Raw genomic sequence first — 23,780 nt, 5'->3', positions numbered from 1 at the left:
ATAATAATCGTCATGGCCTTGGCTCTAGAAACCTACAGGAGAAAGTTGAGGACAAGTGTTGTTTATTCAGTCAGCTCCATGTTCCTTTGGCCATATTATTAGTAATGATCTCCTCAACGGGATCCATTATACCCTATATAGTCCAGTGAGTTTGGGATCCTGTATATGAGAGCCAATTTATGGTCATTTTAATGAAGAGGTCACCAAGCCTGGTCCTGTAAAGCCTTATAGATCTCGTAGGCCCTGTTCTGATACTGTGAAAATGCATCCTTTCTTCCTCCCCTTTGTGTTTTGAATTGGAACCTATCCAATCATGTTGGAGCAGTCATAACCTCAATGAAGGGAGGATGGAAGGTACATTCTAACAGTATTGGAATGGGGCCCTGCAGGCCCAGGGTTGGTGACCACTGTCTTAGCAGTAGGCCTCTCCCTGTGGTTCTGTCATGCTGTCCAGGCCCATTACATAGGCTGCTCCAGTGGAGGGTTTTTGCCCATTGACAGGGAGGTCCAGAGGCCCAGCATTTCCTTCTCCCCTTGCAGGCACAGCCGTCAGGTACATGTCCCACATCTGCTCTGGCAGGTCCATCTCCAGCAGCTTCTGCTTGATCCTCAGGTTCTTCTCAATGTTCCGCCGCTTGTACTTGAACTCTACGATGGTCTTGGTGTACCTGTTCAGTGCTGTCACCGCAGAAGCCATGCAGGTGGCGAAGGAGCCCCATGCTAAGCTGGGGAGGGGGAAGAAGAAGAACAGAGGGTGTGATTAACCTCAGCATTGCATGCTCTCTCCGTCATGACTGTGTTACTATACATGGCCTCAGAATGCTAGCGTCGCTTAAAATTGCACAAGTATCACATAGCTGGGTATTAGAGTTGAATCACTCCTATTGTATAGCACCTAGTGTAACGGTAAGTGACCTAGTCAGTACATACATGTAGGACCAGCTGTAGTCCCAGGTCTTGGGCCTCCAGTCCTCCGGACCCATGGCCACAGCCAACTGAAAGGCCGTGGTGAACATCATGTGGGCAACCATCCCCAAAAGGCCTGGATCCCGAGGGACATAACACAATACAAAAACGCAAATAAATATGGTGAATGAAAACCTGAGATAATATATGAGACTATATATTTTTCATGTATAATGGTTATACCTTTCAAAAGCACTGGTATAAGTACAGCAAAAAAATAGTATCTGCAATTGATATTAGTAGCCACACGTGGCAGTATTGTATACGTTATGAATAGAGGGCTATCAGTTTGGATACCTTTCACTTATTTTAAAAACCTTGCATGAGGACAGGTGTTAGTGTGAACAACATTGAGTGCAGTCCATTAATTTTCTCCATGATCATGCTTCCTTATTCACTGGATATTCCGTTTATAGTATTACTGGGGAAGCTGATAGGTTACATTAATACAGTTGCAGCCATTCCCCTTCATAACAATGACATATAGAAGAGAGAATGATGAAGAATCAAAGCCCACCACAGCACAGTGTTCCCTCTACTCTCTCTTTCTCTGCTGCCTCTTGGCCATCTCTCTGCCAACATTCTGCTCGTCTACAGCTGCTTTACTTGGGATTAACGCCCTAACAACAAGGGGGGGGGGGGGGGGGGGTCAGGGGAAGGTGGGAGGCGAAGGGGGGGTACTCCTCTGGGTAGGCCTTGTCTTGGCCCAAAACCACTTCCCCATCTCCAATCCGATTAGTCCAGAAACCAGCAAATCCCCAGAGGCATTGGACACACAGACCATAGACCACTGCTCTACGCGCTACGTTAGCACTTACGCTAGGCTAGCTTCCCTACAACTGTACCTCCCTGAGCAAGGCTCCCATCCCACTCTGCTACTATTATTGCTCTGCTTTTCTGCTAACAAAATCATATTCATATTCACATCCACATTTGTTCCACGGAGGAGAGTTAGCTGTAGGGATTCCACAAATTCTGTAGTGCATAAACCACATTTTAAACGTGTATATTCACTCCTACTTACCCCCACAATACAGTTTGACAGATGGATAGCAACACAATAACCATGATTGACAATACAGTGAGTGAATCTAAATGAAAATGACTCCTGATTGACATACATTTTCTCAACATCATCTTGATTCCCCTCCTATCAGCTTTGGAAATGGTCTTTGAAAGGATGAAAACTTAGAGTAGATTCAGCAGTGTACTGAATATCGTATCTGTAAAATTGAAATAATCCATTTAGGATATGGACTAGCCACGGTCACTCTGGCCGGCCTCTGCCTGCCTGGGATGGTTAGTGGGTTGCATGCATGGTATTAGATGATGTAATCCCCTTGGTGGCTAGTGTTACACACAGACACGCTGGCCTCTGCTCTACTGTGGAGCTGGGACTCCCAAAGCCTGTCTACTGTAGGCTCTCTATCCAATTTGACCAGCCCAGTGCCAGCCTTAGTGTGATAGCGTGGCATGGAGGTTGACATGGCCTCTGGTCATTGAGAAATGGAGCCAGGGGATGTCCACTCACTAGTGTGCCCCCTCTGTGAAGCTGACTTCATAGTTAAGGATGCAGGGAGATAATCAACTCCTCAATGGCTGGTGATCAGCTTTGAGTGACTGTATGAAAGTATTCTTTGATGACTTGTTCACTTGACAAATGGTGAACGTCACATTTTTTAAAAATAAATATGACTGTGAACATCATTCCCAGGCACAGATGTGTTACCTGACAGGGCGGTGAACATTGCAGCAAAGGCGTTGAGCTTCAGCTTGTTCATGACGCTGAGGCAAGGACACAGCTCTAACCACATGAGTACACCACCCGTGAACAGCAGGATGAGGTAGAGACACTCAGCTGTGATGCACAGCCACAGGACCCCTGGGAATAGCAGGAAGAGAGGAGTCAGTCAGAGTGAGTGCTACTGTCGCCTCTAGAATCCATTTCCCTCTACTAAATAATCCCACCTATAGGAAGGGAGACATCAACTCCACAGACCCAGACAGGAAGAGACCCCTGAGCTCTCTGTAGGCCTGCTCTGGTGGGACTTGGATAGAGACGACAGGTGAAACTGATAATAAGATGAAAGCTGCTTCTAATGTAAAACTACTACAACAGCTTTACTTTAGTTTTTAGACTGTTATTTAGGATTTCCTATGGAAGCCCTGATTGGAGTCACAGTAGATTATGTTCCAGTAAAAGGCAAGAGTTGACGGACATTCCCAAAAAAGTTGCAGAGGAATAGTACACTTATGAAAACAATGAAATAAAGTCTATATATACTACCAATAACGTAATGGGTAGTGGGTTAGTGTTGCGCTTACCCATTCAATTATTGGGAGCAGATATGACTGTCTTTATTTCTTTTCACAGTAGATTATGAAAAATTGTTGATGCTTCATATAGATTTTGTTAAGAGAGTGAAAAAGGGGGACACCTGCAAATGGCATCATCCTATAAAATCAGTCTTGATATATTTTTGATGACTGGACTCATATAAAGTTGTAGTCAAGAGGACAATATAGATTTATCAGGGCTTTACACTACTAGACGGAAAGATAATTGTTTAATAAATGGGTTTTACCTACCTTTTTCATGGTCAGGTGCAATGTCTTTAAAGTCTCTGCAGTTAAAACCTGGAAGCAGAGAAACATTCATTTAGTTCATGTAGCCTAGTCTTGTTATTTTTCTTACCTTCCAAAAATTGTTTTACCCTTATTTGTTATTTTCTATAAATTAAATATAAATGTGTTAGTATGCACAGAAGCATCAGCTAAATGGTTATGATCAGGATTTTCACCTTTGTGTGGTTTGACCGATCGTTTACCACTTTTAAAATCAGACCCTATCCATTTTCTGATAGTGGTGTCTCCAGTCTTCATGTCTCCAGTCCTCATGTCTCCAATCCTCATGTCTCCAGTCCTCATGTCTCCAGTCTTCATGTCTCCAGTCCTCATGTCTCCAGTCCTCATGTCTCCAGTCCTCATGTCTCCAGTCCTCATGTCTCCAGTCCTTTTTCTATCCCACTAAGCTGTTTGTTCTGTCACACCTCAGGACTGGCTACTGGTGACTCTCACAGCTGTTTGTTCTGTCACACCTCAGGACTGGCTACTGCTGACTCTCACAGCTGTTTGTTCTGTCACACCTCAGGACTGGCTACTGATGACTCTCACAGCTGTTTGTTCTGTCACACCTCAGGACTGGCTACTGCTGACTCTCACAGCTGTTTGTTCTGTCACACCTCAGGACTGGCTACTGCTGACTCTCACAGCTGTTTGTTCTGTCACACCTCAGGACTGGCTACTGCTGATTCTCACAGCTGCTTGTTCTGTCACACCTCAGGACTGGCTACTGCTGACTCTTACAGCTGTTTGTTCTGTCACACCTCAGGACTGGCTACTGCTGACTCTCACAGCTGTTTGTGCTGTCACACCTCAGGACTGGCTACTGCTGACTCTCAAAGCTGTTTGTTCTGTCACACCTCAGGACTGGCTACTGCTGACTCTCACAGCTGTTTGTTCTGTCACACCTCAGGACTGGCTACTGATGACTCTCACAGCTGTTTGTTCTGTCACACCTCAGGACTGGCTACTGCTGACTCTCACAGCTGTTTGTTCTGTCACACCTCAGGACTGGCTACTGCTGACTCTCACAGCTGTTTGTTCTGTCACACCTCAGGACTGGCTACTGCTGATTCTCACAGCAATCATAGCAAATCAATGTTGAGTCACAGAGTTTCTGCAAGCAATCCAACTCTTGCACTCAATGATCTCCACACTGTAAAACTCCTACTAAAACTGATGCATCGTTATGTCAGTCCATTTCAGTAAAGTCAACACAAGTAACCTGATACCAAACAGAACATTACTTTTTGCTTATTTTATCAAAGCTCAAATACTAAAAAAGACAAAACAACATGATGATGTAATTATGCAAGTAAATAGTAGACTGTCAAATCATTTGCATCTTGATCTTATTTTAGTCTCTCCCAATGTACTTCCTCCTTCACTTCCTGTTGTAATGTACCCAAACCACATCAGGTTTAGAGAGCATGGTCACACAGGACCAGCTGCTGAGCGGCCAACATAGTCGCATGTTCTATTTCAACATTTCTGCAAGTTGTACATGAACGTTATTTACCATTCATGTCAGCAGCCTGCTCACAGGAGAAGAAGATGCCGGTGTGGAACTTCCTCATCAGGAACTTCTCTTCTCCCGACTCCCAGATGTACTGCACCAGCCGGCTGTCATTGATGTTACTGCTGTTGAAGCGAATGCAGTACGACTGCCTGGTCGTCACCGGCCCCGTGCAGAAAGGCTTGACCACCTTCCTGGTCCCCTCACACCAGAAGCTAGTGGTCACTGCTGACAGGGCACACGTAAATGCTACAATGTTGAGGGTGAGCGCCAGGGACCCCCGCCGACTGCACTCTGTCCCCATGCTGGAGGCTGGGCAAAATGAAATGAAATGGCAACTAATCCAGGCTTTCGCTATGTCGCCGCCGTGTTTTGCCTCTCAAATATATCTCAAATCTTCATAATCTTGTGGCATTTGAGGTTCCTTGAGTGATGCTGTATGTACATCTCTCCTGTGGCTCTAAGGATGTGCTGCCTGATACCTTTATTGAAGGATTCGTTCTCTTCCTTGCTTGCGCTCCCTTATACTCCAATCCTCCAATCACTCTTTTTGTCTCTCCCTTGTTTATTTGAACTCTCTCTCTCTCTTTTCTCTTCTGCTTGCTGTGGTCTCTTTTTCTCCCATCTTTCTCCACCCACTCACCAAATGCGTAATTTATTACACAGGACAAATTATATTCTAGACCTCCATTTTATTGTCATATCTAAACCTAGGCGGTTTCTGTGAGCATAGTAATAAAAAAGATTAATTTGGGCTTACTCTTTAATCTGGAACAAGGCTCTCGCCAATGCAAACATTGGACTGGACATGCTCTGGCATAGTTGGGCATTACTGATGCATGTTTTCACAAACTACACTGAGTGTACAAAAAATTAAGGACACCTGCTCTTTCCATGACATAAACTGACTAGGTGAATCCAGGAGATAGCTATGAATCCTGATTGATGTCACTGGTTAAATCCACTTCAATCAGTGTAGATGAAGGGAAGGAGACAGGTTAAATAAGGATTTTAAAGCCTTGAGACAATTGAGACATGGATTGTGTATGTGTGCCATTCAGAGGGTCAACGGGCAAGACAAAATATTTAAGTGCCTTTGAAAGGGGTATGGTAGTAGGTGCCAGACGCACCGGTTTGAAGGTGTCAAGAACTGCAACACTGCTGGGTTTTTTACGCTCAACAGTTTCTCGTGTGTATCAAGAATGGTCCACCAACAAAATAACATTCAGTCAACTTGACACAACTGTGGGATGCATTGGAGTCAACATGGTCCAGAATCCCTGTGGAACGCTTTTGACACCTTGTGGAGTCCATGCACCGACAAATTGATGCTGTTCTGAGGGCAAAAGGGGGCTACAACCTAATATTCGTTTTGTACACTGTGTATAATTTCATCACACTGTACCTGCGATCATAAAGGTCAGATCAACTCAAAGTGTGACAGTGACTTTAGGTTGTGAAACACACATTATTGCATGAGGCTGCAGATCAAGCATCAACATGTGTGCATGCAAAGTAAATCTGTTCCTATTTGATAGCCTGGTGATTGGCTTATGCAGGATGTTACATGCAAATGTAGGCAAACTGCTTTGGGAAATAGGCTTAACAGATGACAGATGTTGGGAGAAAGGATCCTGCATTTTCTTCAACTGATTTGTCTTGTCCATAACTACTCTCCACTAGGCCAATGAATACCAAGAGGGCAGCAAGTGCCACTTCCTTCACTGATCAGCAGTTGTGGCCTACCTATTGGAGTTCAGTGCATGGAGCTGACTTGAGTGACACATCTCCACTGTGTTGGTGAGGTGCAGTAATTCTTGACATGGAGCTAACAACCAACATCACTGAATGATTGTTTCTATTGAGAGAATTTGATACTGGCATGTGTACTCAGCTTTCTGAGAGACCAAACGTTTCTGCACAGACCGTAAAAACAAACGACCCAGAAGGATTGTTAGATCAGGGAATGAGGAATTAATTCCTCATGACAGAAGTTATACAGTACACTGTGGAACTACCATGATAATGCTTAGTAATGATATTACATCTTATGTAATACCAAGCCTTAAATGTACTCTCTTGTGACTTAATGGGACAGTGTCACTTAATAGATCCAACAGAAAACAGAGATGACAGAGATGACTTTGCAGATTCAAGTGGTGGGGAAAACAGGGCAATAAAACGGATGTGTAATCAATCGATATTTGACATAATATTGGACACCTCCTATTGGAAAGTAAGGCAAACCCAGTGAGCTGAGAGTATATGATTGCAGCACAACGGTGTTGTGTCAGAAATTCTGTAAACATAATCCATATGTTGGTACATTACCTTCCATGTGCTATTCGCCTTAAAAAGGCACAAGTACCAAAACATTACTTTCAAGTGAGTGGAACCAGACCGAGGGTTTGAGACATTTTTCCTTGTATTCTTGTGGTCATCTTTCAATTCTGTAGTATGCTGAGAGTTGGGTAATATTTTCCCCAGGAAATATAGTCTACCCTTGATTATGGGGCCATCTTAGTTGATTTACAATATTATGTGCAATGATATGCTTATGACCCAATTACTTTGAGTCCATACTGTTTGAGGGGATTTTGATATATCATTTTGGAATGTACACTTGCCAAATGCCCAAAGTCCAGCTTCAGAGTAGTGCTGAAAAAAATTCACCAACAACTGTCTACTTCCAATTCCTCCTATTCTTATATAACAACCAATAAAAAAATGAACATGATTTCCCCTCTCAACTATACCTGTATTGTTTTTGTTTTTGGCCAGAATCCACAATTTACAGAATCAAAAATGACCAGCAGTAGATGAAACATGCAACCTCAAAACTCAAAGCTTACAAAGGTATTCCAGCAAAAATCAGGATTATCCTCAATCTGAATCCTTTCATGTTTGCCAGGCAAACTGAGCACCATTGATGGATGAGGACACTGACCTTGTTCAACCCCATGTAGATACACACTGCTCTGAACATGTCAGCACGCTCAGCTGTCCAGGCTCCTGGATGTCATGAGAAACATGCATACACTGGGCTGTACAGAAGTAAGCAAACATAAAATAAGAATACATTTGGACCCAATATACTTGTGAGAGTTTAGATGCCAATGTAAGAAATGTTGATTTTGGCATCATGATGGTACTGTAGGCTGCTATGTCCTGAGGCTCTACAGGCAACACCACTCAGTGTGTTGTTATGGATTTAGATGTCCACTTCCTTCTTTTCCTGTAAATAGCCAGGGTGTGATTATAACTGGAACTCAACTTACACTACTATATCCTGACCATTATAAAGAGATAAACATTAGTAATGACTAAAACATCAATCTACTTTCCCACCAACAAATTTTTTACAGTAGTATTTCTTAATGCTGCTTACATATATTTGAGATACTGTGATTGGGTTAACTTGCCATCTGATTATGCAAGATAAATTCCAGATTGATGGCATAGGAGTGCTTTGAGTGCTTAATCCATTCAAATGTTCAGTACATAAATATGAGTTAGGAATCCATCTGGCTGAACATTGTGCTCAGCAGTTATGATTTGCACAACTATGTTTGTGTCCCCTGTGTACCACTGCCATCACGTCAGACATAAGCTGGTTACACTAGCTTCATTCCCTCTATGACGTCAGTTGGTTTTACTAGGTAACACATCAGATCAAGACCTAAGCTGATATGAGCTCTGCTGGGGCTGCCAAAACTAAAATGAGATGCAGTTAAATTAATAACACATTCTCACACACCATCCCACCAAAATACCCTGAAAGTTATTCAGGTACGGTATAAAGTTATAAAGATACACGGTATAAAGTTATAAAGATATACGGTATAAAGTTATAAAGATGCTGACATTAACACCAATACCATTTCCCCCATTGTGTCATAGATGATCAGACGTACAGTACTGTAAACGGGTTGCTTAGACTTCACTCTCTTGTGACAAGAGGGCAACGCAAATACCTTGAGCTGAGCTCAGCACACTGACATCTTAGCCTGGTTTCTACACAACATACCACTAACACCATAACACACATAATGCTAATTGTCTCACTATCATTTACAGTTTTTATGCTGTTAATACCATTGCCAGTCATAACAATTTACTTGAAGATGGTATTATAGGCATCCATATTATTGATCATTCATATAATAAATCTGAATTTCAAATTAATTATTCCAGAGAACGCACTTCCACTGCTCCAGAGTCCAATGGCGGCGAGCTTTACACCACTCCAGCCGACGCTTGGCACTGCGCATGGTGATCTTAGGCTTGTGTGCAACTGCTCGGCCATGGAAACCCATTTCATGGTCCCGAAGAACAGTTCTTGTGTTGATGTTGCTTCCAGAGGCAGTTTGAAACTCGGTAGTGAGTGTTGCAACCGAGGACAGACGATTTTTACGTTCTACACGCTCCAGCACTCAGTGGTCATGTTCTGTGAGCCGTTGTTGCTCCTAGACGTTTCCACTTCACAATAACAGCACTTACAGTTGACCGGGGCAGCTCTAGCAGGGCAGACATTTGACAAACTGACTTGTTGGAAAGGTGGCATCCTATGACGGTGCCACATTGAAAGTCACAGAGCTCTTCAGTAAGGCCATTCTACTACCAATGTTTGTCTATGGAGATTGCATGGCTCTGTGCTCGATTTTATACACCTGTCAGCAATGGATGTGGATGAAATAGTCCAATCAACAAATTTGAAAGGGTGTCCACATACATTTGAGGATGTATTGTATAACAAAGTTTCCTTGTATAAATCACTACATTCTGTAACCAATACTGAAATAAAAATTAAGACTTGCTATACATCACTACGTAAAAAACTTGACACCTGTCAATGACATGGCAATGTTGACATGGTCTGAGCAGGGTCATCTTATATGGGATTCAATATTGGCAAAGACTCTGTGGAAACATGAATCATTTTCAGGAATTTAATCTAAATTAGCCAACTTTTCTAATTACGCTGAGCATTAGCCAGATCTAGTAGAGGAGTGTATGATGCTGTGACAGAGCTGTCAGAGTAAAGCCATCACTCTCACAGCACAGCACTTACTCAGCTCAATTCCTGAATTCATTGAGGTCCAATTACTAAAACAGCAGATGGCCCAGTAATCTGCCATGAGACTGTTACAATGGAGAGACATTTCATCTCATCTCCCTATGCTAGCTACAGGGACAGCCCTGAGCTGCTTCACAGACACGAATACCCTGCTCTACAGGTGGGCTTAAACTTGCACACCTTTCACCCTGCTCATTCACATATCTTATTTACCACAAACCAGGTAGCCTAGTGGTTAGAGTGTTCGACTAGTAACCAAAAGGTTGCAAGATTGAATCCCCGAGCTGACAAGATACAAATCTGTTCTGCCCCTGAAAAAGGCAGTTAACCCACTGTTCCTAGGCTGTCATTGAAAGTAAGAATTTGTTCTTAACTGACTTGCCTAGTTAAATGAAGGTAAAATAAATATTAAGTCAGTGATCATCACTGTAGTGTCAACTACAACAGGTGAAATAGGACGGTAGTATCAGTATTTTTTTTTATGGAAATCATGTAACATCGTTATTTTGGCAACAATGGACATATTACATCCAGAAAGCTCAATCTAATCCTTAGCTAATCTTAAACTGCATCAACCTGTATTATGTAAAGCTTGATGTCATTGTGCCTGTATGATGCACACACTACTACCTCATTGGACCCTAGAAAATATGTCAACCTCGTATGACGTAGTTATCCTCTTTATCTTCAAGACAGCTTGTCTGGTATTTAAGTAGCGATGACATTGTGAAGTGGTCAGGGTGAGAAGGAGAGTCAGACCAAGTCAGGAAGAAGCCAACAGGTGGTTTCCTCCAAGTCAGGTGAGAGAGGTAGTGCACACAAAACAAGAAAAATAACAACATTATCCCTTCACCATAGTGTTTCTTTGCAGCATGGGGAATTCTAAGAGTGGGGCACTGTCTAAGGAACTTCTGGAGGACCTGAAGTCCAATACTAAGTACAACGAGGCCGAGCTGTGTGTCTGGTACCAGTCCTTCCTCAAGGAATGCCCCACAGGCAGGATCACCAAGGAGCAATTTGAGGGCATCTATGCCAGCTTCTTCCCTAATGCAGACCCTACTGAGTACGCAAGGCATGTCTTTAGGAGCTTTGATACCAACGCAGATGGTCAACTGGACTTTAAGGAGTACATTGTGGCCCTGCACCTTACCTCCGGAGGCAAGACCCTGCAGAAGCTAGAGTGGGCCTTCGCCCTCTACGACGTGGATGGAAACGGAACCATCAGCAAAAATGAGATCCAAGAGATTGTTAAGGTACAAAAACAAACAATTTCTCTGCCTCTAGTGTGAAGACACAGTGGTGGTGGTGGTAATTACTGAACCACTCAGTATACAGAATGGACATAAACAAAGATCTTAGTTACAACCAAAAAGTGCAACAAGATGAATCAAGTTAAAAGCAGAACATATATTATTTCATACATTTGTGAAATGATAAGGTGAATTGTTTAATATTCTACGTATTCAGTCATCCCGTAAAAATATGATGGGAGAACAATCTTTATGTAGTCTGCATTTCAAGAACTGTGCTATTATAGTACATGTGCTGAATTCAGTATTTAATCTACATTTGAAAGTGACATGTTTATGTTTTATTGTTATATTACTTTACAGTCAATATTTAACATGATCCCCGAGGAAGACCAAAAGGACCTGCCTGAAGATGAAAACACACCTGATAAGAGAGCAGAAAAAGTCTGGGACTTTTTTGGAAAGAAAGAAGATGGTAATTTTGATTGTGAAGAATTTCCTAAATGTGATGAGAACTTCTGGCATGAGAGACTTCTTATGAGTTTTGCACAATTAGACACATTAAATAAACAACCATAATAATGTTGATTCACTGAGGACATGTTCCATGTTTCCTTTCCAGACAAGATTGCAGAGAGGGAATTCATTCAAGGAGTGATGGACAACAAGGACATCCTACGGTTGATTCAGTATGATGAGCCCCAGAAAATCAAGGACAAACTGAAGGAGAAGAAACAATAGCTTTCCGACAAAATCATTCTTTTGAATTCTATAAGACTGTTCATCAAAGCTTTACTGTTTACAAACCCAACTCTCCTGCCAGACCTGGGCTCTTTGTGCGCTAGACAATATTGAAGTACCGCACATTGTGGTGGATGACCTGTTTGTCTATGAGCCACCTGGACTTTTCTTCCCACTCAAATAACTGTTCCGTGCTCTAGAATTCTGGGTATTCTTTTCTATTTCGTAATGAATGAATGGTTTCCAGGATTCTGTTGCCTGCTGCTGTGTTCACTTGCATTCATTAGTTTACTAAAGAGAAAGCCACCAGGAAAGGACCCACTGGGCACACACTGGTTGAATCAATGTTGTTTCCATGATATTTAAATGAAATTACGTCGAACCAACATAGACTTGACATCTGTGCCCAGTGGGGAGCTCCTTGTGAAGGGAATTAGGCTGAAGTTAACAATCCCTGTCTTACTATCAATCCTATTAGTATGTGAAGGTCAGTTTAGAAACATCCTGGCAGAGGTTTGTTATGAAGGTAATCATGTCTATAGAATGTGTCTTATAATGTGCTTAGCAGGACTGAAACCTCATACAATGTACAGTATTCAACTGGTAGACCAAAGGAAAAGGAGTCTTTTTTCTTGAATATTGTTGACATTTTGTTGATGCTGTCAGAGACTGCTGGAAACTACATAATAAAAAACGCTGTGAAAAATGACATTATTAAGGGGTTCTAAAAAACGTTTTAAAAAATAAATATATACACTATATACTGGATTTAAGTAGAGAAAATGAGTAAATGTAATATTCAACTTTTGTTGAAAGATTCAAGGCATTCTAAAAAGAGCAATACAGATGTACTTTCACAAATCGTCTGCCTGGTCCTGAGGGAATGAGATTTCTTTCTTGTTTCCATTTTGATTTCCCTTCAATAAGCGTGTATTTAAGTGTGTAGAGTTGTTATTATATTTTGAAATGGTATCATCCTGAATTTGATCATATGTTGATCCTGTGTTGGTTTACATTGTTAAAGAGACATACTATAGTATCAAATACAATAACTGTCTTTGTTTACAAGAACAATAGTAAACATATAACCAAATTACCATAATTGCAATCTAAGAGAATGGCTCAATAGTGTTGATGAGATTGAGGAGCAGCCTCAAACTATGAGAATAGAAAGGTTCAGAACTTTTGTGAAACAGCACAGCACAGTTGAAAAATATATGGCAAGTAGAAATGAAAACTAGAGATAGATGGGAGGGACTAAAGGAAGAGGGATAACTGAGGTATAATGTACTGTGCCTGTAAAATATATTGTATAAGCAGGGAGTATAAGTCTAAGTATTGTTGTACATTCGTTTACTCCAGTTAGGGGAGGGGTGGTCGGGTTAGGGGGAAATAATAAAGAACAAAATATTGGAAATGACGCAAACAATTACATTGATAGAACCCACAATCTGCAATATTAAAGATGATCTAGAGCGAGGAGCAGCCCGCTCCATACATTACACACGTCAAATAATGAATTACAGAACATGTGCTTTAACTCCAATCATATGTCATCTTGGCACTGAACTTGTCCCAGCTGTAAGGTCAGAAACACAGGACTCGTTCTCTCTCTAAAGCCTGATCTGGCTCCCAGTAATGCATGGCCTGGTTTCATGTTAATATTCCCCCACCTGGCCTATCTCCCTGGATCTCCCTGGCCAATCCACAGACAGTCAGAGGGGAGGGGATTGACTGTAAAAGCCGGAGGCAAAAGGCTGAATTTCATCTGCTTATTGGGATGAATCCAATTCATTTAAACATGTCCCAGAACTTGAAGTAAGCCAAACTGTATGTAAGCCAGTATATGATAATGAAACAAAACCCTTTTTAAGTCTTGTCAAATCGTATTTCCAAGGAAACGATTTATTGTAAACACAGCATTCTACAGTATATTGTCTGGACAAAGGTCACCAATGATTTGACATTTCTTTAAAGATTGGAAACATTTGAATTGATGTCCATGAGAAATGGAAATCGGTTAACAAAAGGCAATTAAATCAACATTAACATTACTACAAAATGACTGGTTAAGTTAAGTACATTAACTTCTAATGTAAGAACTTTACCATAACACATATAACATTGACACATACTGTCAACACATACGGTCACATACTGATAACGTATACAATAAGTACAACATTTCAATCTGGATTAGTTTGGGATAGAATAATGCAAATAATTTCAGTGGTATTTTCATATTTTCTCAACCAGAAACAATGTGGATAAGGCATGTATATACTGAATAGACGTTGTCTATATACTGAATAGATGTGTTCTCTGTTTGCATGTCTTGGCATAGTGAATGTATTATCCACATTAGAATATGAAAGAAGTGATAGTCTGAGGAGATGGTCCATAAACACAGTAAGTCCCTGCTTTGTTACACTTCCAGAATAACTAACGCCAAAACGCAGACTGACAGACAGACAGACACACAAACATGCCGTGTTTTATAACATGTTATGTACGCTTGTTAAGGTGGATATGTTGGCTAAAGGCTATGTTATTATCTGTTAATAGCATACTGTATGAAATGTATGGACAAGCACAGGTTCCAGTGCAAGTAACACTGACCACTTTTTCTGATGAGCTTTTGCCAGTCATTAAAATGTGACTTGGAGCGTCCAACTGAGCACTCCTGGAAATACAAAGCACTCCTGGAAATACAAAGCACTCCTGGAAATACAAAGCACTCCTGGAAATACAAAGTGGACTGTATTTAGGATAAATGCAAAATAGCAATTCCCAACTCTAAGCAATGGTTGACTCACAAAGTGTCGTGCAAAATAAATGAATGATTTTCGAATCTGTTGACTATTATCCTGTTATAGTTAATTGACAAACAACAAGGTACAAACATTTAGTTGACCGAAAGTGCAAGGCCACTTAAACAGTTAACAGCAAAATACATCTAGCTTGTATCTACAAATATACACTGATGCAGAATAGAATATATCAAGAACATTCCAGGTACTGTTTATAACCTTGAGGCACTAAAAGGTGTTAATTGTAACATGGATCGTCGTCATCATTGTCTCACCACTGATCCAAAATAGACTCAGGCCTATGTTCCAATCTGCCACACGAGGTGACGTGTGACAGACATGCTGTTTCACAATCCTAAACATCTTACCCTATTCAACTTAGAGAGAGGTTGTTGTACATAAATTCATGTTCATGACAAACCTTAATAAGTTGATTCACTCTTGTTCATTGAGTGCAGTAACTTGGAGTATATACTTTCTGTAAACACATCCCATATACATTGTACTACAGTGCCAAGACAGCCATCATATTTCACAAATATGCACTTAACCATATACAGTAAATGTAAGATATTTTCCCAAAACATGCATATCTTGACAGGTAAAATGAATGGGCGTAAATATGAAAATATATCATATTTAATCTAGGATATCACATAATGTTTCATGTTCCAGTATCTAAAATAAAGTGAAATGTTAATAATTAGTTGTTCAGTTTATATGCCAACATTCTAAGGTTTTACAATGCATCCAATCTATTCCTCAAATACATAAAAATGTATCCTTCTTAATAGTGGAAACTTCTAATTTTACAACAGATAAAACCCAAAATAATTGTTTAAGCTTGTTTAGTGGCATTCATTATACAGAGTAAAACTATCAAACATTGTATTACTGTAACATGCTGGTATTTGGACTATTGGTCTCTTGTTTTTCCATTGTAGGTTCAAAAGCACTGCATTGGGAATGCTAACTTTTCTCCAGTTATCACTGAGTTAACATTGTGCTATTCTGATGTCATCATAGACAGACTGTACAGGCCTCACCTTATCCTGAACATACATGCACCTGTAGCTGTAGTTGGAATGTTCTGTGAGAGGCCTGGGATTCTGACAGTATGGAGGTGTTGCCTCTGGCTGCTTGAGGTACGTCAATGTAGTTGACTATATGTCCATGTCCACAGGGCGGAGCTCTCCGGTCTTGTGCTCCTGCACCCACAGCTCTCGGTCTTTGGCTGGGTCCACACTCTGAAGCAGCTGATCCACTGGCTCCACCGTCTAGACAGGGTATCAACACATAAATCTCTTGCCACCTTAGCTAACACTATCAGAAAATAACTCTTCCCCCGGCGCACGCACGCACGCACGCACACACACACACACACACACACACACACACACACACACACACACACACACACACACACACACACACACACACATCTCATAGACAATGTAAATGCTTAGAGAACTCATAGATGCTCATACAGAACACAATGAGGGGAGAGACAGTCACTTCTATCCATAGTGGACAGGGTTAAGCGTACTGTTTCTGGAGACACATCGAGCTGCCTTTTGCTAATACAACTGAAGGCAAAGAAGTGTGCCAGCGGGTATCAGCTGAGCTTGTTATAGTGGCCCTCTAAAGGACAACCTCCTTATTAGGCTGATCAGTAGTGTGTGGCACCTGTAATTGGCCTTCACCATCACCCAAAGTGGCACTACCCTTGGTACAGGACCCTCAATGTCTCGTTAGATCTGCAGGTGTTTGCACCTCCTAAATGAGGAGAGCATCTGGGTTCATTCTCCCTGTTCAAGTATGGCCCAGTGAAACAGTCAGCAGGGGGTGATAACAGCAGGTGAAGGTGTGACAGAGGTATGGTGATCGAGTTTGGAGGCAGTGAAATCCTTTTAACTGTTTGGCCAGCATTTTCACAACAAACATGCTTACCAAAACGTTGATCTGAGTACATTGCACAAATCCTTTGTATTGGGATACTTGATCTAGAATTGTTAGCTCCTAACAAGGATCTGATTTAAAAAAATCAACATACACCACACTCCAAATGACCTATTTCACTGATGACCATTCTGTTTTACTGTAGCGCTATGCTCTCCAAAATACCTATTTCACTGATGACCATTCTGTTTTACTGTAGCACTATGCTCTCCAAAAGACCTATTTCACGGATGCCCATTCTGTTTTACTGTAGCACTATGCTCTCCAGATGGTAACCATCACACAAAGTGCAACCTATGTTGTATATTTAATTATTTAACATAACAGTTCAAAACAGCTCATCAATTAACTAGGCTGACCATGGCCAGTCTGGTCTTACAGTAACATGGTACATATAAATACAGGACACTCAAATTAGTATGATATGTTACGTTTGGCATGGTATCATAAGACAGAAGGTTACGGGTATAACGCGAACGCCTAGCAATCCAAAGTTTGCATACTCGAATCTCATCACAGACAACATTAGCATTTTAGCTCAATAGCAACTTTGCAACTACTTACTACTTTTTAGATACTTTGAAACTACTTAGCACAGGGGTCTCCAACAGATCGATCTCGCAGCCCATCTATGAGTAGCTCGCCAACAATTCTGAAAGTACATGCATTTTTCACGTTCCACCGTAAAATTACAAAAACAAATCTCACAAGTATCAGAGACCGCAAGCTCCCAGCTACAATCTAATCAACGCAACATTGACATTATCCCACAATTGGTTAGCCACTATTCGTAAAAAAAGCCAAACCTAACACGATATCTGCCAATTAATTTCTTACATGGCAGAAGTACTGTATATCATGAGTAAGTATATAATTTGTGTCTATTATTTGCAAACGTTACCATTAAATAAGCATCAGTAGTACAGAACCATTGCTAGACCGGCACATTAGATGGCACATTGCTCACTCTCTAAACGCACAATTAAAGGGGAATTATACTCAAAAATCTAAATGTGTTCGTTTTATTCCAGACCAAAAATATAAGTTATTCTGTTGTGACTCAAAACATCCAATTTCGTTGTTTCTCTATGAACAAGTGTCATTTTGAAAGTGAAAAACAAAAACAATCTTAAAACAGGAAAAATAAAACTGAAAAAACATAATTTGGGAAAATTAGGTATATTGACAGAAAACATAATGCACTACTTTCTCCTGTACACTAAGGTCCCAGGGAAGAGATGGAGGGGAGAGGAGAAGAGAAGAATGTGACTATTTTAAAGCTAGGAAAAAAATGAGTAGCTCGTGACATGTTTAATTTTTTAGAAGTAGCTCTCATGCCAAAAAAGGTTGGAGACCGCTGACTTAGCATGTTAGTGTAACAGTATAGACTCTACATCTGTCCCCTTGCCCCGACCTGGTCGCGAACCAGGGACGCTCTGCACACATTAACAGTCATCCTCAAAGCATCGTTACCCATCGCTCCACAAAAGGGGAACCACTACTTCGAGGTCTCAGAGCAAGTGACGTCACCGATTGAAATGCCACTAGCGCGCACCACCGCTAACTAGCTAGCCATTTCACATCGGCTACATTAGCTTTAACCTTCCCCTAACCCTAATCTAACCCTTAAACTAACTCCTAAAACTAACCTTAACCCAACTTTAACCCCTAACCATAACCCCTAGCCTTAGCCACCTAGCTAACATTATAATTCATAATTCTTAACATATCATACATTTGGCAAATTTGTAACATATTGTACAAATTGCAATTCATCACATATTATACGAATTGTAATTCGTAACATATCATACGGATGATGGACATCTACAAATGAACACATACCATACAAAACGTAACATATCATGCTAATTGGGGTGTCCCAGATGTACTTTTACTATGTTACATCAAGGTCGGTTACGGTGACCATATTCTACCCTTGAGTCCAGGCTGTCATGACTGACAGATTGGTTGTCTGACTCCAGCAAACAGCCACATGTTCTGTCAGGCTGACTCAAGGGAACAGCCACTTGTACTGTAAGTGAAATGGACACATGGCTCACACTTTGGTTGAACATGTCAGTTTCATGTCGCAGTGTTGTGTACTGCCGTAAATCTTGTCGTATCATCTCCACCCTCTCAACCTCAAGTCTCTCCAGCTCCTGAAGAACAGAGGGAAATACATAGACAAAGGAATCAACCTCACTGCCAAAACAAAGATAACGATGAACATGATCAGCTTTTATTATTTGTTATCAACAATGAGACTATGAAGAGTTAGTTCATGTCAGGTTTGTGAATGAGGACCCAAAAGCGAATTAACAAACAGAGTTTCTTTAATGATGAACACACGTGGGCTCAGATGGACAGGTAGATTCCGACAGGACAGGACAAGGTTGCAGCAAACACGATGATAGTCTGGTTCAGGCATGAGACACACAAACAAGAATCCGACAAAGACAGGAGCAGAAACAGAGAGAGATATAGGGACCTAATCAGAGGGAAAAGGGGAACAGGTGGGAAAAGGGGTGAATGAGGTAGTCAGAGAAGACAAGGAACAGCTGGGGGAAAGAGGGACAGAAACGGTAACCTAGTACGACCAGCAGAGGGAGACAGGGTGAAAGGAAAGGACAGAAAGACACAACATGACAATACATGACAGTACCCCCCCACTCACCGAGCGCCTCCTGGCGCACTCGAGGAGGAAACCTGGCGGCAACGGAGGAAATCCTCGATCAGCGCACGGTCCAGCACGTCCCGAGAGGGAACCCAACTCCTCTCCTCAGGACCGTACCCCTCCCAATCTACGAGGTACTGGTGACCACGGCCCCGAGGGCGCATGTCCAAAATCCTACGGACCCTGTAGATGGGTGCGCCCTCGACAAGGATGGGGGGGGGGGGGGGGGAGACGAGCGGGGGCGCGAAGAACGGGCTTGATACAGGAGACATGGAAGACCGGGTGGACGCGACGAAGGTATCGCGGAAGAAGAAGTCGAACTGCGACAGGATTAATGACCCGAGAAATACGGAACGGACCAATGAACCGCGGGGTCAACTTGCGAGAAGCCGTCTTAAGGGGAAGGTTCTGAGTGGAGAGCCAAACTCTCTGACCGCGACAATATCTAGGACTCTTAGTTCTACGCTTATTAGCAGCCCTCACAGTCTGCGTCCTATAACGGCAAAGTGCAGACCTGACCCTCTTCCAGGTGCGCTCGTTGGACAAAAGCCTGAGCGGAGGGGACGCTGGACTCGGCGAACTGAGATGAGAACAGCGGAGGCTGGTACCCGAGGCTACTCTGAAAAGGAGATAGCCCGGTCGCAGACGAAGGAAGCGAGTTGTGGGCGTATTCTGCCCAGGGGAGCTGTTCTGACCAAGACGCAGGGTTGCGAAAAGAAAGACTGCGTAAGATGCGACCAATAGTCTGATTGGCCCGTTCTGCTTGACCGTTAGACTGGGGGTGAAAGCCGGAAGAGAGACTGACGGAAGCCCCAATCAAACGGCAAAACTCCCTCCAAAATTGAGACGTGAATTGCGGACCTCTGTCCGAAACGACGTCTGACGGAAGGCCATGAATTCTGAAAACATTCTCGATGATGATTTGTGCCGTCTCTTTAGCAGAAGGAAGCTTAGCAAGGGGAATGAAATGAGCCGCCTTAGAGAACCTATCGACAACCGTAAGAATAACAGTCTTCCCCGCTGACGAAGGCAGTCCGGTGACAAAATCTAAGGCGATGTGAGACCACGGTCGAGAGGGAATGGGAAGCGGCCTGAGACGGCCGGCAGGAGGGGAGTTACCGGACTTAGTCTGCGCGCAGACCGAACAAGCAGCCACGAAACGACGCGTGTCATGCTCCCAGGTGGGCCACCAAAAACGCTGGCGAATGGAAGCAAGCGTACCCCGAACGCCAGGGTGGCCGGCTAACTTGGCAGAGTGAGCCCACTGAAGAACGGCCAGACGAGTAGGAACGGGAACGAAAAGAAGGTTCCTAGGACAAGCGCGCGGCGACGGAGTGTGAGTGAGCGCTTGCTTTACCTGCCTCTCAATTCCCCAGACAGTCAACCCGACAACACGCCCCTCAGGGAGAATCCCCTCGGGGTCAGTGGAGGCTACTGAAGAACTGAAGAGACGAGATAAAGCATCAGGCTTGGTGTTCTTAGAGCCCGGACGATAAGAAATCACGAACTCGAAACGAGCGAAAAACAGCGCCCAACGCGCCTGACGCGCATTAAGTCGTTTGGCAGAACGGATGTACTCAAGGTTCCTATGGTCAGTCCAAACGACAAAAGGAACGGTCGCCCCCTCCAACCACTGTCGCCATTCGCCTAGGGCTAACCGGATGGCGAGCAGTTCGCGGTTTCCCACATCATAGTTACGTTCCGACGGCGACAGGCGATGAGAAAAATATGCGCATGGGTGGACCTTGTCGTCAGAGAGGGAGCGCTGAGAAAGAATGGCTCCCACGCCCACCTCTGACGCGTCAACCTCGACAACGAACTGTCTAGAGACGTCAGGTGTAACAAGGATAGGAGCGGATGTAAAACGATTCTTGAGGGGATCAAAAGCTCCCTGGGCGGAAACGGACCACTTAAAGCACGTCTTGACAGAAGTAAGGGCTGTGAGAGGAGCTGCCACCTGACCGAAATTACGGATGAAACGACGATAGAAGTTCGCGAAGCCGAGAAAGCGCTGCAGCTCGACGCGTGACTTAGGGGCGGGCCAATCAATGACAGCTTGGACCTTAGCGGGATCCATCTTAATGCCTTCAGCGGAAATAACAGAACCAAGAAATGTGACGGAGGAGGCATGAAAAGTGCACTTCTCAGCCTTCACAAAAAGACAATTCTCTAAAAGGCGCTGGAGGACACGTCGAACGTGCTGAACATGAATCTGGAGTGACGGTGAAAAAATCAGGATATCGTCAAGGTAAACGAAAACAAAGATGTTCAGCATGTCTCTCAGGACATCATTGACTAATGCCTGAAAGACAGCTGGAGCGTTAGCGAGGCCGAAAGGAAGAACCCGGTATTCAAAGTGCCCTAACGGAGTGTTAAACGCTGTCTTCCACTCGTCCCCCTCCCTGATGCGCACGAGATGGTAAGCGTTACGAAGGTCCAACTTAGTGAAAAACCTGGCTCCCTGCAGGATCTCGAAGGCTGAAGACATAAGAGGAAGCGGATAACGATTCTTCACTGTTATGTCATTCAGCCCTCGATAATCTATGCAGGGGCGCAGAGACCCGTCCTTCTTCTTGACAAAAAAAAACCCCGCTCCGGCGGGAGAGGAGGAGGGGACTATGGTACCAGCGTCAAGAGCTACAGACAAATAATCCTCGAGAGCCTTACGTTCGGGAGCCGACAGAGAGAGAAAACACAATATCACACTGGGTGAGGAACGAGCGGCATTCAGTGGGCTCCCCAGAGTAACACGGCGGGTTATTGATTCTGGGCTCCGGAGATTCGAAAGCCCTGGAAGTGGCCGGTGGATCGAGGCGGAGATGGTGAACCTGTTCTGTGAGGTTGGAGACTTGGGTGGCCAGGGTCTCAACGGCATGTCGAGCAGCAGACAATTCCTGCTCGTGTCTGCCTAGCATCGCTCCCTGGATCTCGACGGCTGAGTGGAGAGGATCCGAAGTCGCTGGGTCCATTCTTGGTCGGATTCTTCTGTCAGGTTCGTGAATGAGGACCCAAAAGCGAATTAACAAACAGAGTTTCTTTAATGATGAACACACGTGGGCTCAGATGGACAGGTAGATTCCGACAGGACAGGACAAGGTTGCAGCAAACACGATGATAGTCTGGTTCAGGCATGAGACACACAAACAAGAATCCGACAAAGACAGGAGCAGAAACAGAGAGAGATATAGGGACCTAATCAGAGGGAAAAAGGGAACAGGTGGGAAAAGGGGTGAATGAGGTAGTCAGAGAAGACAAGGAACAGCTGGGGGAAAGAGGGACAGAAACGGTAACCTAGTACGACCAGCAGAGGGAGACAGGGTGAAAGGAAAGGACAGAAAGACACAACATGACAATACATGACAGTTCAATTGTATTACCAGGCTTGTGGTGACCATCTCCTCAAACCACTTGGACTGGGCCCGGTTGTACAGGTCCACATTGTGCATGAGTTCATCACCTGTAGAGAACAGATTCAGAGTGGTCATTCAACACAGTGTATTTGACTAGGAGGTAATACTCAACCAATCAACATTAAGTTGCTGGTATACATGTGCAGTTAAATTGAGGTAGTTAAATATGAAGTACTACCGGTTTGAAGTATTTACTACATTAAATGTAGGCCCTAAATGAACTTATGCATGAGGAAAAGTGTGCATGAACTCAGTCCCTATGTCTCCAGCAAAGGGCACTCAGTAACCATGCCTGTTGCAGTGTGAGACAACAGGCTACAGACAAATTCCTTTGTCCTGTTACTATGGAGAACCAGCCCCATAACATTAAACATGAAATAAAGGGACTTTGGAACAATGGTTTCCGTCAGCCACAATGGTGGTCATGATGATAGATGGAATATGAAAATGTATGTCATTTTTGTTTAGTTATTAAAGGTTAATAGATGACGTTATTCCGAAAACATTGTAACGTGAAGAGTTTTCCTAGTATATGTTTGATGTTTATACATTGTATATTGTGTGGAAAATGTCCAAAACAAAGGGACTGTTTTGGTAAAAATGAAAAGTTAAGTTAGTTGTCTAAAATTGGATTTGAGAAAAACCTAGACCTTGCTCTTAACTAGGTACGCCCAGAGAATTGCCCTAAAGGCAGTTACGCCCACTTCTGACCCAAGGGTATAAAACCTGTGAGTAAAGAATTTACAGAAGAC

At 43.0% G+C, this 23,780-nt stretch overlaps 3 protein-coding genes across 5 annotated transcripts in view; 1 reads left to right on the top strand and 2 right to left on the bottom strand.

The window, feature by feature from the left end:
- Window positions 1-45: 45 nt before the first annotated feature.
- On the bottom strand, window positions 46-5,525 carry LOC110486609 (germ cell-specific gene 1-like protein). The gene is made up of 5 exons (XM_021558340.3): window positions 5,108-5,525; window positions 3,556-3,603; window positions 2,696-2,848; window positions 931-1,042; window positions 46-725 (listed from the first exon to the last, which is right to left on the bottom strand). The coding sequence occupies exons 1-5, from the start codon at window positions 5,406-5,408 to the stop codon at window positions 413-415; spliced, it is 927 nt and encodes a 308-aa protein (XP_021414015.1). The 5' UTR covers window positions 5,409-5,525; the 3' UTR covers window positions 46-412.
- A 5,388-nt stretch (window positions 5,526-10,913) lies between these two features.
- Window positions 10,914-12,878, top strand: LOC110486610 (recoverin-like). Its single transcript, XM_021558341.3, has 4 exons — window positions 10,914-10,981; window positions 11,040-11,434; window positions 11,795-11,906; window positions 12,054-12,878. Exons 2-4 carry the CDS (start codon window positions 11,054-11,056, stop codon window positions 12,170-12,172), a joined length of 612 nt encoding a protein of 203 aa, XP_021414016.1. The 5' UTR covers window positions 10,914-10,981; window positions 11,040-11,053; the 3' UTR covers window positions 12,173-12,878.
- A 1,160-nt stretch (window positions 12,879-14,038) lies between these two features.
- LOC110486607 (growth arrest-specific protein 7) overlaps window positions 14,039-23,780 on the bottom strand; it is a 40,689-nt gene continuing 30,947 nt past the window's right edge. For all 3 annotated transcript variants that reach the window (XM_090196840.1, XM_090196842.1, XM_090196841.1), the window contains 3 exons: window positions 22,996-23,075; window positions 19,005-19,103; window positions 14,039-16,259 (listed from right to left, as the gene is read on the bottom strand). In XM_090196840.1, the coding sequence (XP_090052966.1) occupies window positions 16,146-16,259; window positions 19,005-19,103; window positions 22,996-23,075 (293 nt within the window). In that variant the 3' untranslated portion in view covers window positions 14,039-16,145. The remainder of the gene's footprint in view (window positions 16,260-19,004; window positions 19,104-22,995; window positions 23,076-23,780) is intronic.

Source organism: Oncorhynchus mykiss, chromosome 13 (genome assembly GCF_057628025.1).
Source record: "Oncorhynchus mykiss isolate SJ-2025 chromosome 13, ASM5762802v1, whole genome shotgun sequence".
Taxonomy (NCBI): Eukaryota; Metazoa; Chordata; class Actinopteri; order Salmoniformes; family Salmonidae; genus Oncorhynchus; species Oncorhynchus mykiss.
The sequence above is the reverse complement of the archived record's forward strand: the minus strand, read 5'-3'. Positions and strand labels throughout refer to the sequence as shown.